The sequence below is a fragment of the Lepus europaeus genome, chromosome 22 (genome assembly GCF_033115175.1).
Source record: "Lepus europaeus isolate LE1 chromosome 22, mLepTim1.pri, whole genome shotgun sequence".
Lineage (NCBI taxonomy): Eukaryota > Metazoa > Chordata > Mammalia > Lagomorpha > Leporidae > Lepus > Lepus europaeus.
The window spans coordinates 32,058,147-32,074,251 of NC_084848.1; the positions used below are offsets into that span (position 1 = coordinate 32,058,147).

The 16,105-nt window shown below is 45.4% G+C and overlaps 1 protein-coding gene across 1 annotated transcript; it reads left to right on the forward strand.

Moving 5' to 3' along the window:
• Positions 1 to 23: 23 nt before the first annotated feature.
• ERH (ERH mRNA splicing and mitosis factor) lies at positions 24 to 14,647 on the forward strand. The gene is made up of 4 exons (XM_062181770.1): positions 24 to 131; positions 2,828 to 2,915; positions 7,873 to 7,993; positions 14,147 to 14,647. The coding sequence occupies exons 1-4, from the start codon at positions 129 to 131 to the stop codon at positions 14,247 to 14,249; spliced, it is 315 nt and encodes a 104-aa protein (XP_062037754.1). The 5' UTR covers positions 24 to 128; the 3' UTR covers positions 14,250 to 14,647.
• Positions 14,648 to 16,105: the final 1,458 nt, after the last annotated feature.

Genomic DNA, 16,105 nt, shown 5'->3' on the forward strand with positions numbered 1-16,105 from the left:
TCTTCGCGTCGCGCTCCCGACGACTTCCGGCGGCTCCTCTCGCGGGGATTGGCTGTTGGCGGCGTTGCGGCTAAGCTCGTGTGCGGCGGCGGTGTCGGCAGCGGCTGCAAAGAGAAGAGTTTGGCGCGATGGTGAGAAAGGCCCTTGCGGCTCCCCGAGGCCCCCGCTTTGCAAGCGACCTCAGTCGCGTACATCTCCCCAGCCTCTTGCCCTGACTCTCCCAGCGCGCGCGCTTGCAGCTCCCCGCCCCTGCAGCTCGTGGCTCGACCCTTCCCCTTCCCGCCGCGGGGACGCGGGGCCTGGCTGTAGGCCCCGGAGCCCGGGTCCGCCCTACGGTTGCGCGCCCGCCTGCTGGCTCGAGCGAGGCGTGCCGTGGGTCTGCGGATTCGCTCGCTCTCGTTGGCCGCTGGGTGGAGGGAGGCGTGAGGGTGCTGCTCCTTCCCTCCAAGCATGCCGCTGTAGGAACAATGGCCGAGAGACGTCTGACAAACCCTTTCCCGAAACTGACAGAATCGCCGGCTTCCTGGAGCCAGCCTGTGAGCCCAGAGGGGTCGTGTTGGCTCCGCAGGGGGCTTCCTCGGCCGTTCCCTTTTGTTTTCCAGCGCCCTGCCTGCCCCCCACCCCTTATTTTTGACCTCTTTTTTTGCCTTTTCTGAGACTCCTAGGTGCCTCCTTGGGCCTCTGCCTCCGCCTTCAGTCTTGTTCTTAGCCCTTCTTAAGTCCCTGGGGACCAGAGGCAGACAAGGTGGGGTCCCGGGCCGGGTCTCCCGACGCTTGTGAGCGGGGCGATGGGTGGGCTTTTGTCCCTAAATCAAGAGAGGGGAATCAGGGCTGCCTCCACACGTAGACTTTCCTTTTCTGGTTGCCGCGGAGGTTAACAAGGAACTTCTCCAGGTGTGCTTTGCTCAGTTGAGCTACTTCATTGTTTGACCCAACATGGTCCCCCGAAGAGGACTGAGCTAGACCAGCTTTCCGGTTCCATAACTAGCAGTGTGACCTTGGGCAAGTCGTTGGACCTCTGAGTTTCCTTCCCTGGCTTTATGTCACCATGTGGTACGGTGTCAGAATGCTTAGATTGAAACCTGAGAAAGTCCCCAGTAACAGGTCCATCCCGCGTCGGATGGATGTGGGCGATGGTTGCTTATCTAAGTAGGCTGAGGACCAGAACTTGGAAGCGGCCGTTCCTTCCTCTGCAACATCCCACCGACGTAGCCAGGGACAGAAGACCAGGGGGAATGCCAGACTTTGTTCCTCCCTTCCTCCCCTTCCCTGGTAGCTTGGGGGAAAGCATTTGAAGCTAATTTACGTATTTGTGATATTTCAGCAGTAGCAGACTGACCTCTTAGAGTTCATGCTTGGGGGCTGGTTACCTCTTCATCCAAGTGAATCGCTACTGCTTGGTAACCAGAGAATAAGGATTTTATTAAGGAAATGGGTTTTCACAATCTTATTATTGTGTAGATAGAAGATTATGGATGTATATGCTATAAACTGTGTGTATAAGAGGAAAAGCACTCCCCTGAGAAAGGACCATAGGAAAGCAAGGACCAAATCTGTCCAGAAGGGAAGAGTGATAAGGCAAATATGTTTGGATTTCTAATAAAACTAAAGTGTTCTAAAAAGAGCTCCCAAGAAGAAAGTGACCGAAACTTGTTGGAGGGGTGTAGTGATCCTGAAAGACTTGGTAACAGGAAAGTATTGCCACTTTCTTGAGTACAGTTTTTAGAATTTAACCACGTTCCACTCTTAGTAGTTTTAAATCCTTATCTTTGGGCAGCAGTATTGAAAAGCCCCAGGGGAACCAGCGCTGTGGCACAGTAGGTTAGTCCTCCGCCTGCAATGCCAGCATCCCATATGGGGGCCAGTTCAAGTCCCGGATGCTCCTCTTCCGACCCAGCTCTCTGTTATGGCCTGGGAATGCAGAAGATGACCCAAGTCCTTGGGCCCCTGCACCCACGTGGGAGGCCGGGAGGAAGCTCCTGGCTGGTGCAACTCTGGCCATTGCAGCCATGTGGGGAGTGAACCAGCGCCAGGTTCATTTTAAGGCTAGATGTTTTGGCCAGGAAAAATACGGTGTTGCAAAAGAGAAAAAAAAAAAAAACAAGAGTGGGTTGATTGGGGATTGAGTTTATGGTGGAGTTGCATCACACTAGCATCTAATTAATGAACCTTATGTGGCAGGTAATTGGGCAGGCTCAGTCTCAGTGGAGAGCGATGCACAGCTGAGGGAGATTCCCCATCTTCACTCCGGCTCTTAGGGGGCATTTGGCAATGTCTGGGTATATTTTTGGTTGTCACAGCTTTGGCGGGAGGGAGGGTTAGAGTTTGCAGAAACAGTCATGCAGGACTGGGAGGCTGAGGGAGTTAGGAATCCAGTCTGATCCACACTTGGGCAGAGACATAATTACTGTTGGGAGGGGAGGGACTGGGCATTTGTTGCTTCGTGGGTTAAGCTGCTAGTGGGGGGATGTCCATATCCCATATCAGCGTGCAGGTTCCCGCTACTCCAACTTCTGTTCCAACTCCCTTGTAGTGTACCTGGGGAGCAGCAGATGAAGGCTGAGAGCGCCTGAGTTCCTGCCAGCTACGTAAGCAGATCTGGATGGAGTTCCTAGTTCCTGGCTGTTGCGGCCATTTAGGGAGTGAGCCAGTGGATAAAAGATTGAGGTTCTCTATCTATCGACCTTTCAAATAAATAAAACTGTCAGGTGGAGACACTATGTTTTAATATCAATCATTATGTCATGAATGAGGATTGTATATGATGCTGTGGATTTCTCAAATAGAAACTTAGACGTTTACATTGAAATCGCTTCTTCCCTTGCAGTCTCATACCATTTTGCTGGTACAGCCCACCAAGAGGCCAGAAGGCAGAACTTACGCCGACTATGAATCTGTGAATGAATGCATGGAAGGTGAGCTTAACACCGATCAAGGGCAGGAATCTTTGAGGTTTTTTTTTTTTCCCACTGAAACTTACTATTAAAATGTGTTTTGTTTAGAAACTGGGTTTGGTTTTCTCCCTAAATTTCTGAATATATTACTTTGTTAGGGAAAGGTAGATACTTAAGATAGACCATACTTGTTGAATATTTCAGACATTAACTATGCGCATGGTCTTTTCCTGCTGCAAGTATACATTTCAAACCCAAGCCCTGTGTATAATGAATAACTTCCCAAGGCGTCTCACTGTTTTCTAAGTACATTGCTGATTGTTACTTGGTCGCGCTGCGGACATCTGTACAGATAGCCCCGTACGTTCTCGTTAGAACTAGCGCTGGAGTTGCTAAGCCGCTAGGGACAGCTTCTGAATTTTAGATTGCTTATTGTACCTAGAAACGTTAAGAGCATTGAGATTTGGTTACAGCCCATCAGAGTGTTGTTAGAAATTAAAGCTTAGCAGGGCCAGTGCTGTGGCGTGGTAGGTTAAGCCTCTGATGCTGGCATCCCATTTGGATGTTGGTTCAAGTCCTGGCTGCTCCTCTTCCAATCCAACTCCTTGATAATGACCTGGGAAAACAGTGGAAAATGGTCCAAGTACTTGGGCCCCTGTACCTGTGTGGGTACCCGGGTACAGGTAGAATCTCCTGGCTTCAGATCAGCCTAGCTCCAGCTGTTGTGGCCATTTGGGGAGAAAACCGGCAGATAAAGACCTCTCTCTGTAACTTTGTCAAATAAATCAATCTTTTTTTTTTTTGACAGGCAGAGTGGATAGTGAGAGAGAGAGACAGAGAGAAAGGTCTTGCTTTTTGCCGTTGGTTCACCCTCCAATGGCCAGCGCGCTGCGGCCAGCGCACCGTGCTGATCTGAAGGCAGGAGCCAGGTGCTTCTCCTGGTCTCCCATGGGGTGCAGGGCCCAAGCACTTGGGCCATCCTCCACTGCACTCCCTGGCCACAGCAGAGAGCTGGCCTGGAAGAGGGGCAACCGGGACAGAATCCGGTGCCCCGACTGGGACTAGATAAATCAATCTTTAAATAAAAAAACAGCTGAGGTCAGAAATGACAAATGGAACCAAATCAGTATAATGTGCCATGTATTAGCTGATACCACCCTGAAGGGAACCATTAGTCCTCACTGTTTCTTAATAGTTGCTTTGCTTTTGCTGCTGTGTATGTCCTTGAGTCTTGATTATTCAAAATTAAGTAAGTTAGACTTAAAATCTGTCCATGTTAAGCCAACAGTAGTGAGCAACTGTTTGTAATAATCAGAGGTTCTGGGTAGCTGGTGCCATTCTTTCTAGCCTACTGTCAAATTCTATTCAAGACCAAGGTAATTTCCTATCTTTTTTCATTTAATTCATCTGCTGTCATCCTTGCTAACCTTTGAGGTGGACTTTGTTTATATGCTCCTGTGTCAGGTTGCCTATAATGTGGTGCTTGGCCTTTAATCCCACAATAACATTTGCTAACCTTTACTGATTTCAATAAAGCCTAACTATATATGTGTGTAAACATGCATAGGTCCATGTACGTACGTACGTGTGTGTGTGTGTCTTAGCAAGTCTGTATATCTTAATATACAGTCTTAGGTTTCATTAAAAACTACACAGAAAGTAGAGTTTCTATATTACTCCTTCCTACCCCTACACATTTTCCCCATTATTAACGTCTGTACTATTGATGTGCTAGGTGTGTGATTTAGTATTGATAAATCTTTATTAACTAAAGGCCACAGTTCTTTGTGCTGTACAGTTCTGTGGATTTTGCTTTTCAGACTGGCTTCTTTGTAATATGCATTTAAGGTTCTTCCATGTTGCTTCATGACTTAGAAAAGTTGGGGTTTTGTTTTATGTTATAAATGGTGATTTATTAAAAGATTAAAACAAAAATGTTAAGCAGAATTATTGAATCAGTTCCCACGTGGTGGTTACCAAATGGTGGTTTTCTTGCCCTGTTTTTCTTTCTGGTAGTAGTTCATAGTTACTTGTAAGTAGAGCTTGTCTTCCCTAAGCCCCTCACTTTTTTAAAAAAAATTAATAGATTGCTATTTTAGAGCAGTTTTAGGAAAATTGATCAAATAGTACAAGTTCAGTGTCTCCCTTCCCAGTTTCCCCTGTATCCACGTCTTTCCTTGGGTGATAAATTTGTTGCAATTGAAGAACCAATACTGAGATATTAGTAAAGTTCAGAGTTGATATTAGGGCTGCTGGCTTTGAGCTTTCTTTGAGTTTCGACAGGTGTGTGATGATAAGTATTTACCATCAGTAGGTTACATGATTGGCCTAAAAATTTCTTCCACTCTTCTACTACCTGCTTCCCCACCCCTCCTCCCAGGCCTCCAGCAACCACTGGGTTTTTTCCTACTGCCTCTAGTTGTGCCATTTCCAGAATATCATGTTGGAACTGCACGATTGTAGCGTTTCCACATTGGCTTCTTTCAGCTCGCACAGTGCTTCGAGTGTCCTTTGAAACACAATCATTTTTAATTTTCATGAAGTCCAACTGTTTTTTGATGTTGCTTGTGTTTTTGTTGTCATATCTAAGAAACCATTTCTTTGAGATGACAAAGGTTAATGCCTGTGTTTTTTACTGAGTGTTTCATCATGTAAGTTCTTTTATTTATTTTAAATCTTTGATTTTTTTAAATTTAATTTTTATTTTCATTTTATTTGGAGAACAGAGATCTTTGATCCCTTGGTTCACTTTCCAGATGCCTGCAACAATCAGGCCTGGCTCAGGCTGAAGCCAAGCATCTGGAGCTCAGTCTGAGGCTCCCCCTGGGTGCCAGGGACTCAGCACTGGAGCCATTGCTGTCGCCTCCCAGGGTGTACATTAGCGGAAAGTGAGTTGGAGGCAGAGGCATTCTGATATGGGATGTGGGCATCCTAAGTAGAGGTGCCAGACACCTGCCCCGGCTCTTTTCGGTTTCCCTCTGCTCCCACTTTTTGTTTGTTTATTTATTTTAATTTGAAAGGCAGAGTGACAGAGCTCACGAGCTTCCATCCACTATCTCATTCCCAAATGCCCGCAATAGCTAGGGCTGGGCTGGACTGAAGCCAGCAGCCAGGAACTCCATCTAGGTGTACCATGTGGGTGACAGGGACCCAAGCACTTGAGCCATCATCTGTTCCTTCCCAGGGTTCACAAAGCAGAAAGCTGGGCTGGAAACAGAGGCAGGACTCCATCCCAGGCATTTTCTGATCCATCTTCATGGAGTTTTTTTTACATTGTGTGATGTATGGGTCCAACTTCATTTGGTTGCGTCTAATTTTTTTTTTTTTTTCTCTCTCTCTTTGGTTGTGTCTAATTATCAATTTGTCCTAGTACCATTTGTTGAGAAGACTAATCTTTTTTTTCTTATTTTTTTAAATTTTTTTTAAAGATTATTTATTTGCAAGTCAGAGAGAGGTCTTCCATGGCTTACTCCCCAATTAGCCATAACAGCTGGAGCTGCACCAGTCAGAAGCCAGGAGCCAGGAGCTTCTTCCAGGTCTCCCACATGGATGCAGGGTCCCAAGGACTTGGGCCATCTTCTACTGTTTTCCCAGGCCATAGCAGAGAGCTGGATTAGAAGTGGAACAGCCAGGTCTCGAACCAGCACCCATATGGGATGGCACTTCAGGCCAGGATGTTAACCCGCCGCGCCACAGCACCGGCCCCAAGACTAATCTTTTTTCATTGAATTGTTTTGGCACCCTTGTGGAAAAGCAGTTGACCATAAGTCTGAGGTTTTATTTTTGGACTAATTTTATTCCATTGATGTATAATTATCCTTACGCAAGTACTACACTATCTTGATTGTAGTAAGGTTTTAAATGTTTTCTGGTCCATCTGCTGGTGTACTCCCCAAATGACTGCAACAGCTGGAGCTGGACCCATCTGAAGCCAGGAGTCAGGAACTTCTTCCGGGTCTCCTACTTGAGTACAGGGTCCCATGCACGTGGACCATGTTCCGCTGCTTTTCCAGGCCATCGGCAGGAAGTTGGATCAGAAGTGGAGCAGCTGGGATGCGAACCAGTGCCCATATGGGATGCTGGCACCGCAGGTAGAGGTTTAGGCCACTACGCCACAGCGCTGGCCTCAATAGAATTGATTTCTATATAGTAATCGTGTATCCTGCCACTGCTGCGCTCATTCATCCTAATAATTTTTCGGTGGTTTTCTTAGCACTTTCCACTGCGGAATCCAAGTCACCTGCGAATACAGACAGTTGTACTTCCTTTCTGATCTGGATGCCTGTCCTGCTTTTCCTGCCTAATTGTCCTGCCAGGAACCTCCTGCTATGTTGAGGGAAGTGGCAAGAGTAACTATTCCAGTCTTCCTAACCTTAGCAGAAAAGCATCAGTTTCTCACATTAAGTATGATGGTAGCTGGTGGTCAGTTTCCTTTTAAGATGAACAGTGAATGTATTTGTCTGATTTTTATTTCCTGTTTGTCAGGTAAGGTTCATGAAGTGGAGTCACTTGCCTCAGTTTCACAATTAATAAGGGCAGAACTGGAATTCCAGTCTGTCCAAATCCATAGTCCAGGATCTTAATCACCTGTGAGGGTAACCCCTTCACTTGTTTCTTTCCTCTGGTTTTAGAAAGATTTACTGGAAAGAACTGATCCACCAGATGCAGTGTTAATATTAGCTTGAATCATTAGATGACAAGTCTTTTAAAGTCATTTTACCACCCCTGGTTTGAAATTTTTTTATGTTAAGGCACCAAACCATTACCAACATCCTGGCGAATTTCGTTTTGTTCATATCACTAATTAAGAAAAAGTGATCAACCTACTGTTCTTTTTCCAGCCCAACTCTTATCAGAATGAATATGATCTCAATACACAACACTGCTCATCTGAAAGTTTGTGTGATTGTAAGATCTTGATTTTTTAGTAAGTAAACTTTAAAAAAAAAAAAACTTTTTCTTTCTTTCTCTCTTCTAGGTGTTTGTAAAATGTATGAGGAACATCTGAAAAGAATGAATCCCAACAGTCCGTCTATCACGTACGATATCAGTCAGTTGTTTGATTTTATCGATGATCTGGCAGACCTCAGCTGCCTTGTGTAAGTATTAGCCCCCTACCTCCTGTGTTTCCTGTTCTGTCCAGCTGCTGAGACAATTTATGGTAGCCAAGTAACTAGTATTTCTTAGAGATGGATCATAAATTGAATACATAAAGCCAAAAACACAGGACAATTTGAAGAACTTTACTAATTGATACAGTTACTCTGCAAAGGGTGCTGGGAGAGAAATTTCATGTCTTGGTGCTTTTCCCTCCCCACCCCCTTTTTCATTACCACTATTAGCAGGGAGCATGAAGTATTATATCATTCACCCCCTTAAATTATTTTTAATTTATTTGAGAGTCAGAGAGAGAGAGTGCTCCCATGCACAGGTTCACTTCCCAAATGCCCGCAACAGCTGGGACTGGGTGAAGCCGAAGCTGGGAGTGAGGAAGTCCATCCAGGTCTCTCACATCGGTGACATGAACCCAGCACTCTGATGTGGGACATGGGCTTCTTACCTGTTAGGCCAATGCCTGCCCTGAGTTGTTTTATATGTCTCTTCATTGTTTTACTTTGCTGTTTTACTTCGCTTACTCAGAATGTTCAAGTTGTCAAGTTTTTGGTCTTTAATGAAAGCTGTTAACTAGAAAGTTTTAATTATTAATTATTTTTAAATATAACTCAGAAAACTACGAGAATAGTAGAGCTGCAGATACTTTGCTGGGTTAATCTACAGTTGATCTGCGTGTCTTCTGACACATGTCCCCTCATAGAGACACAGACGTGTTCAGTCAGCAAATATTTGAGTGCTGTTTACCAGGTGCGGTCCCTCAATATTTGTGGGGGATTGGTACCAAGATCCCCAAATGCTCAAATTCCCAACATAAACTGGCCTAGTGTTTTCATGTGACCACACGTCCTCCTGTGTAGTGCTGTGTACGTAGTTGTACCATATCGTTTTTTCATGTGACCACACGTCCTCCTGTGTAGTGCTGTGTACGTAGTTGTACCATATCGTTTAGGGAATTGTGACAAGAAGAAAGGTTTGTACCTCTTTGGAACAGATGCAATTTTTGTTTTTGTTTTTGTTTTTCCGAATATTTCTGACCCACAGTTGGTTGAATCCTAAGATGCAGAACCTGGGGATATGGAGGGCCAAGTGTATGTTCTAGGTACTGGGAATTCAACAGTGGATAGAACAGATGAAAAATCCCCATTCCTATGAAGCTTGCATTCTGATAGGGAGAGACATACCAAATAGACAGGTAAATTAAAAAATCAAGGCATCAAGTCCCTCTTTAAAACTAGAGACAAACAGATCAGGGAAGGGAAGGTGGTAAGGAGGCTCTGGAGGTGGTTGCAATGTTGCCGGGCAGCTGGGAAATAAACGGGTCACTGGCCGGCACTGCGGCTCAATAGGCTATTCCTACACCTGCAGCGCCGGCATACCGGGTTCTAGTCCCGGTCGGGGCGCTGGATTCTGTCCCCGTTGCCCCTCTTCTAGGCCAGCTCTCTGCTGTGGCCTGGGAAGGCAGTGGGAGATGGCCCAAGTGCTTGGGCCCTGCACCCACATGGGAGACCAGGAGAAGCACCTGGCTCCTGGCTTCGGATCGGCGCGGTGCGCCAGCTGCAGCACGGCGGCCATTGGAGAATGAACCAACGGTAAAGGAAGACCTTTGTCTCTGTCTCTCTCTCTCACTGTCCACTCTGCCTGTCCAAAAAAAAATAAACGGGTCACTGAAGGATGATGTTTGAGCACCGGCTCAGGGGAGAGAGGAGGCCAGGCACAGGTGGTGTACCAGTCACAGGGCAGGAGTGTGCCTGCTGTGTTTGAAGTCCATGAGGAAGCCTGGGAGGGGTAGGAGGGTGGAGGGGCGGGGAACAGGGACGTCCTAGGAGCCACTGCAGAAGCGTTTCATAGCAGCGATAGGGCTGAGAAGCTGCTCTGGGATTTGGCACCACAGAAGTCTCTGGTAGAATCATGGGAGTAAAATCTTTACGGATTTCAGTGAGTTTAAGGGAATCAGAAGAGGGGATTTTAGGCAGTTAATACGGATGACTTCTTTGAAGAATTTTGCTTGAAAGAGTGCAGAAGCAAATATAGCCAGAGAAGGAGACTGTCCCCCCTTTCCGTGGGAGAACATGGTGGCTAGTGGCAGGCTGATCTGCTGAGAGAGGGAGCGGGGGATGGCTTTAGTAGGATATTGACAGGCCCTTGGTAGGGAAGTAGGAAGGGCAGGCAGACATGCTGGTGTCTTTCTGGTTGTGCTTCCATTACCTCAGGGAAACAGGAAGCAAAGACCCTCTGAAATTGAGGGTGAAGCAGGAGATGTTGCAGGTTTGCAAATAATCTTGGAGGGGGTAGGGCTAAGGGTATGTATGATTTCTGGGATGCGCTAAGTGTCCCCTGGGGTACTTGTTAATGCATTTAAAGTGAATTCAAGTTGAGGTCCTAGATTTTCTAGCCACTCTTAAACTGGATGGGTGCAAGTGAGGAGGTGGAGAGTTAGCGAAGATTTTGCTAGATGTAGGAGGTATGTACAACGGATTGAATGACCCATGTCAGACTTACAGAGAGAGAGACAGAGATCTCACTTCCCAGATAGCCACAGCTGCCAAAGCTGGGCCAGGCTGAAGTCAGGAGCCAGGAATTCCATATGGATCTCCCACATGGGTGACAAAGGCCCAAGCATTTGGGCCATCCTCAGGACTGCTTTCCCAGGCACATTACAGGGAGCTAGATCAGAAGTGGAGCAGCCAGAACATGAACTGGTCCCCATATGGGGTGCTGATACTGCAGGCAGCAGTCTAACCACAATGCTGGCCCCAAAGGTTTGTTTTGAATTACAACTAGTATCTTTAAAACTTGCTATGAGTGGCCGGCGCCGTGGCTTAACAGGCTAATCCTCCGCCTCACGGTGCCGGCATACCGGGTTCTAGTCCCGGTTGGGGCGCCAGATTCTATTCCGGTTGCCCCTCTTCCAGGCCAGCTCTCTGCTATGGCCCGGGAAGGCAGTGGGAGATGGCCCAAGTGCTTGGGCCCTGCACCCGCATGGGAGACCAGGAGAAGCACCTGGCTCCTGCCATCGGATCAGCGCAGTGCGCCGGCCGCAGCGGCCATTGGAGGGTGAACCAACGGCAAAAATAGGAAGACCTTTCTCTCTGTCTCTCTCTCTCTCACTATCCACTCTGCCTGTCAAAAAAAACTTGCTATGAGCAGAACGGTAAGAATATAAATTTTCATGAGATTAATTATATATCAACCAATGAATGAAAATGTATTTTGGCTTTTGTGACTGGGAATATTATACAAAGTAAAACAGTGGTAATGAGGGACATACCACAAGTATGTAACTTTATTAAATATAAACCAGAAACCATATCTAATATGCTAAAATAAGGAAAAAACGGAAAGACTTACTTAATTATTCCCTGGATAATTCTTTCCAACTTGTTCAGGTAATACAGAAGAAAAATTAACAATAATTTATGGTTTTTAATTGTCTAATTATCTATCTGAAAAGCTCTAAGAAGTAGGCTTTCTGTTTTTGTTTTACTTTTGCTTTATTTTGTTTTAATCACTTATTTTCATCTACGTGGGAGAGAGAAAGGTTCCATCTGCTAGTTCACTCCCCAAATGCCCATAACTCAGGGCTGGGCCAGGCGGAATCCAAGAGCCTAGAACTCATCGTGGTCTCCCGTGTAGGTGGCAGGGGCCCCAGCACTTGAGTCATCACTTTCTGTCTCCAGGATGCACTAATAGGAGGCTGAATCAGAAGCAGAGTGGCCACCCAGGCACTCAGTATGGGTTTGGGTGTCCTGAGCAGCAGCCTAACTTGCTGCACACAGCACCCACCCTATGTTTCTGTTTTTAACATTGAAAATCATTTGGTCCCTGAAAGCTTTGAGAATTGAATTTAGAACCATTTTTCTCACGCGATTTTGGTTATATTCTGTTAGCCAAGAAAAATAAGATGTTTCCAAGAGGTCGCATACGGCTGTGGGCTCCTGAGGTAGCGCACCCTGCCCCTTTCCTCAGTCGGGAAGAATTGGAGCTGTTCACTTCCCAGGCCAGGGAGGAGTCTGGTGTTCGTAAATGTGACCTGTGGCGGTTCTACCTGGCAACATGACTAGCCCAGGGCAAACCAATCGTATATTAGTAATAGAATAAAATTTAGGCACAGAGAATTTGCATTTTGTGTACTTAGAGCCAGAGTATGGATTGTTTTCACAGCTTTCTGATCTTTGATTTTAAGATGACTGAAACAGCCTTTTAAATATGCAGCTCTCTTTGTTTGCTTAGAGACACAGAGGTTTCTGTGATGAGACGGGTCTCCTGTCAGGAGGGCAGTTTGCCGTTGGGAGACACTGCTGAGTTCACTGTGCAGACACAGCTTCTACTGATGTCTAAGCCTGCGTTCACTGATAGCATAGCAGTAGGCTGGAAAGTTCATCTGCGCCAACCGCGAGGCGTTTATTAATGTACTCAGCATTTCATTGTCTCGTTTTCTCAAGTGCCGGTTAGCAGCCATCAACACACAGCTTTCCATAAAGAAGACATTACTTCTGTGAGTTGGAAAACAGCGTGCAAGCTGATGGGTTGCTAAATGTTTACAAGCCATGATGATTAGATTTGCGAGAAGCCGTGGTCTGAAAATAAGGCTTTCCCACCCAGAAATGATAGTTCTGAGAAATTCTGTGCCTTTTCTTGTTCTTGTCCATTGCTATTACAAATATTGTAATATTTGTCTGCCCTGTCACATCTTACAATATACTAGATTAGTACTAATTTAATTATGAAGCATGAACAGAAGATAGAGAAAATGATTCTACTTTTAAGAATATTTCTTATCTTAGAAAGGACATTAGTAAAAGAGCATTTTTAATAAACCCGAGTCTGGTTTTCTCCTTCAAAGGAAGACTGTGACGTTGCCGTGGGAAGAATTTCTTCTTCGGAATCTGTTTCCTTTGCCAAAAATTGAGAGTGTCGATTTCTGCCTTGGTGTTCAGTGAGGTCCCAGGAGCGAGGAGTGTTTAAACTCTACCAGTTGTCCAGGGTCACTTATAAGTTGCTTCATTTCTTTGAACCTTGGTGTCCTCATTTGTAACAGAGATTATAATTGTACCTACTTGCAGGGTTGCAAAGTGCTTAAAGCAGTTCCTAATGCTTGATAACATCTAAATGGTTACTTTGAATGTCATTTGTCTGGCTAAAACAAGCCAATAATTGAAAATCCAGTTGCGTTGTTTCCCGGGTGTCTGTAGATGTCTCTCTAGGCAGACAGCCTGCCACCTCCCTCTCCTGGCTGCGCACAGTGCTCCCAGCAGGTGGTGCCCACAGCTCTGAGATGCTGCATGTGCTCTCCCTCTGATCACTGTCACCGGTTGCATGCGGTTTCTTTTTTTATGCTATGGCTTTAGTTTGGCTCCAGAAGTGGGTTTATTACTTATCCCACAGAATTTCAGTTGTAGGTCATCTGTAATGCTTTTTCTGTTCTTGGTTGTGTTGTTTGTTTGTTTTTTGTTTTTGTTTTCTTTTTTGAGTCCTGGAGGGATTTCTCAGGCTCCTGAAGCCCTTGGAGGCCTGTGGGAGTTTTACTGGTAATGCTGGGTATGTTCTTTGCCCTTCTCTTCTGAGAAGAGACATTTTTAGAGTTTGCTTGTCTTCTGATAATTCCCCTCCAAAGACCTCTAGGAAATTTAAATTTATTTTAAAAAGCAAGTTCTAAAATACAGACTATGGGGTTTCTTAGTACTTCACAAGGGAAAAAACAGCAAGAAATCTTTGTTGCAGTAACATATTGTAAAAGGTTTCTTAGTTAATTCAGAGTAAACTTAGCAAATCTAAAGTTTGTACCAGTATTTGGTTCATGTCTTGTAATCACTAAAGGAACTATACAAATAGAAGCTACGTGGGAGAAAGAGCACATGGTTCTGGCCACACTGTGTCAGCAAGTAGAGGTAACATACTGAGCACGGAACTGGAGTTCTAGGTCTTAGTTCCTTTTTCCACTGTGCAATTGTACTAGGTGATCTGAAGTCTGTGTTCCTTGAAATTCAGCAGCTACGGAAGCATCTTTCACCTTCTCATTAAGTTGATGTGTGGGAATGTGCACGCCCATGTCCTGTCGGGCAGTTAAGATTTGGGGCTTTAAACACATGCCAGTAAGTGACCACTGTAACTCTGCTTCTTACCTTTGTCTTCCTCAGTTACCGGGCTGATACCCAGACATACCAGCCTTATAACAAAGACTGGATCAAAGAGAAGATCTACGTGCTCCTCCGCCGGCAGGCCCAACAGGCGGGAAAATAATGGAGTGGAAGCAGTAGGGGGATGGGGGTGGGCTTGGAACACAGGTGTGTACAGCGTGCTGTAGTGGGAGTTTTGTATTATAGTGATCCTGTTTCCACTTGTTACACTCTAGCCAGATTGAATGTATCAAATGAAGTGTGAGAATGTTGTTCAATCTGAAACCCCCATTGCCCCTTTTTCTTTTCTTTTTCTTCCCTTTTTTTTTTTACTTAAACATTTTTATGAGGATTTAGATGGAATTTTTTTGTCAGTTAATGTTGGTTCCAGAGCTTCAGACTGTTGAGATCTGCTTTATAACAGTCACTGTACTAACCCTTGGAGATGGGGTGGGGGGTGGCTCAGTTTAGTTACATCCTCAAGGCAAACTCTTAGTGGAAAATAAATGTTCTTTAGTTATATTTTTCTCTGAGTGATGGTGTTTGTTTGGTCTCTGAACATTTAATTTTCTTGCAGAGTGTCAGTTTGAAAACCAATAGGCTACTACACAGAGAATTTGAAGAAAATTTGTAAATGTGCTGGATACGCTTTGCTGTGGTTTATGTAAAGCTAATAAACTTGTACTTCATTTTTCCAGAGTCATTAAATGAATCTCAATGGTGGCTCCAAGGTTTGTGCCCACCATTGATGCCTGCATTATACAGATGCTCCTGGATTTACGATAGGGTCACATCCCGGTGAACTCACCATACATTGAACACATTTGATACAGGTCACTCACGGAACATCCTCACTCAACAGCACTGGATACTACAGAGTCTGGATTGTTGGCTCTCCGAGTGGGAATTGTCCCTGCTGTGTCCAGCTTCAGAAAGAATATCAAACCACCTGTTGCTGGCTCGGGAAAAGATGTAAAATGAAAGTGAGGTTTCTCCTGTGCCACTCAGCCCCAGCGTGCGTCTGTGGCCGGCTCTGGAGGCTCTCTAGGGACAGGGTCTGTCGGCTGAGCTCCTTAGCTTTGATCAAGGGCCCGTGAGGAGGTCCTTGGACCCTTTGGGAGATGCCTTTGTCCTGGATGGAAGCTATACGGGAAGGGGAAAACTACAGGAAGTACAGGATAATCTTGCTTTTAATGTACACATGGGCATGTGACCTGAAGGCACACAAAATAGGGGGTTGAAGAACGCTTTAATGCATGAATTTCAGAAAATGTAGCACCGCAATGAACCTGGCTTTTTAGTATTGTCTTTCCACGACTATTTTGAAGTACCTATGTGTTATACTTTGAGTCATCAAGTATGTGGGCACTCCTGATTTTGCTATTGTCACTTCACCAATAACCGGTAGTATCTATGCATTGTAAAATTTGCAGTTTTTTGGAGAGACTCATGGCTGGGCTAGTATTCCCCCTGCCCATCCTCAGTTACTCATTCTGGCCTTAACCATATTTCTTTCTTTTCATGCAGAGCCAAATTCTGGATTAATATTTAAATACGCCAAATTTTTCCATAGAATAATTCCATTAATGAAATGCCATCACTGTACCAATTAATAAAATTAGGTACTTGACAAAATTGAATATAGCTATAGTTAATGTCCCACTTGTGAATCAACCAATTTTTTTTTTTTTAAAGATTTATTTTATTTATTTGAAAGAGTTACAGAGAGAGGTAGAGACAGGGAGAGAGGTCTTCCATCCACTGGTTCATTCCCCAGATGGCCGCAACGGCCAAAGCTGTGCCAATCCGAAGCCAGGAGCCAGGAGCTTCTTCCAGGCCTCCCACGTGGGTACAGGAGTCCAAGGACTTGGGCCATCCTCCACTGCCCTCCCAGGCCATAGCAAAGAGCTGGGTTGGAAGAGGAACAGCCGGGACTAAAACCAGCGCCCATATGGGATACTGGCGCTTTAGGCCAGGGCT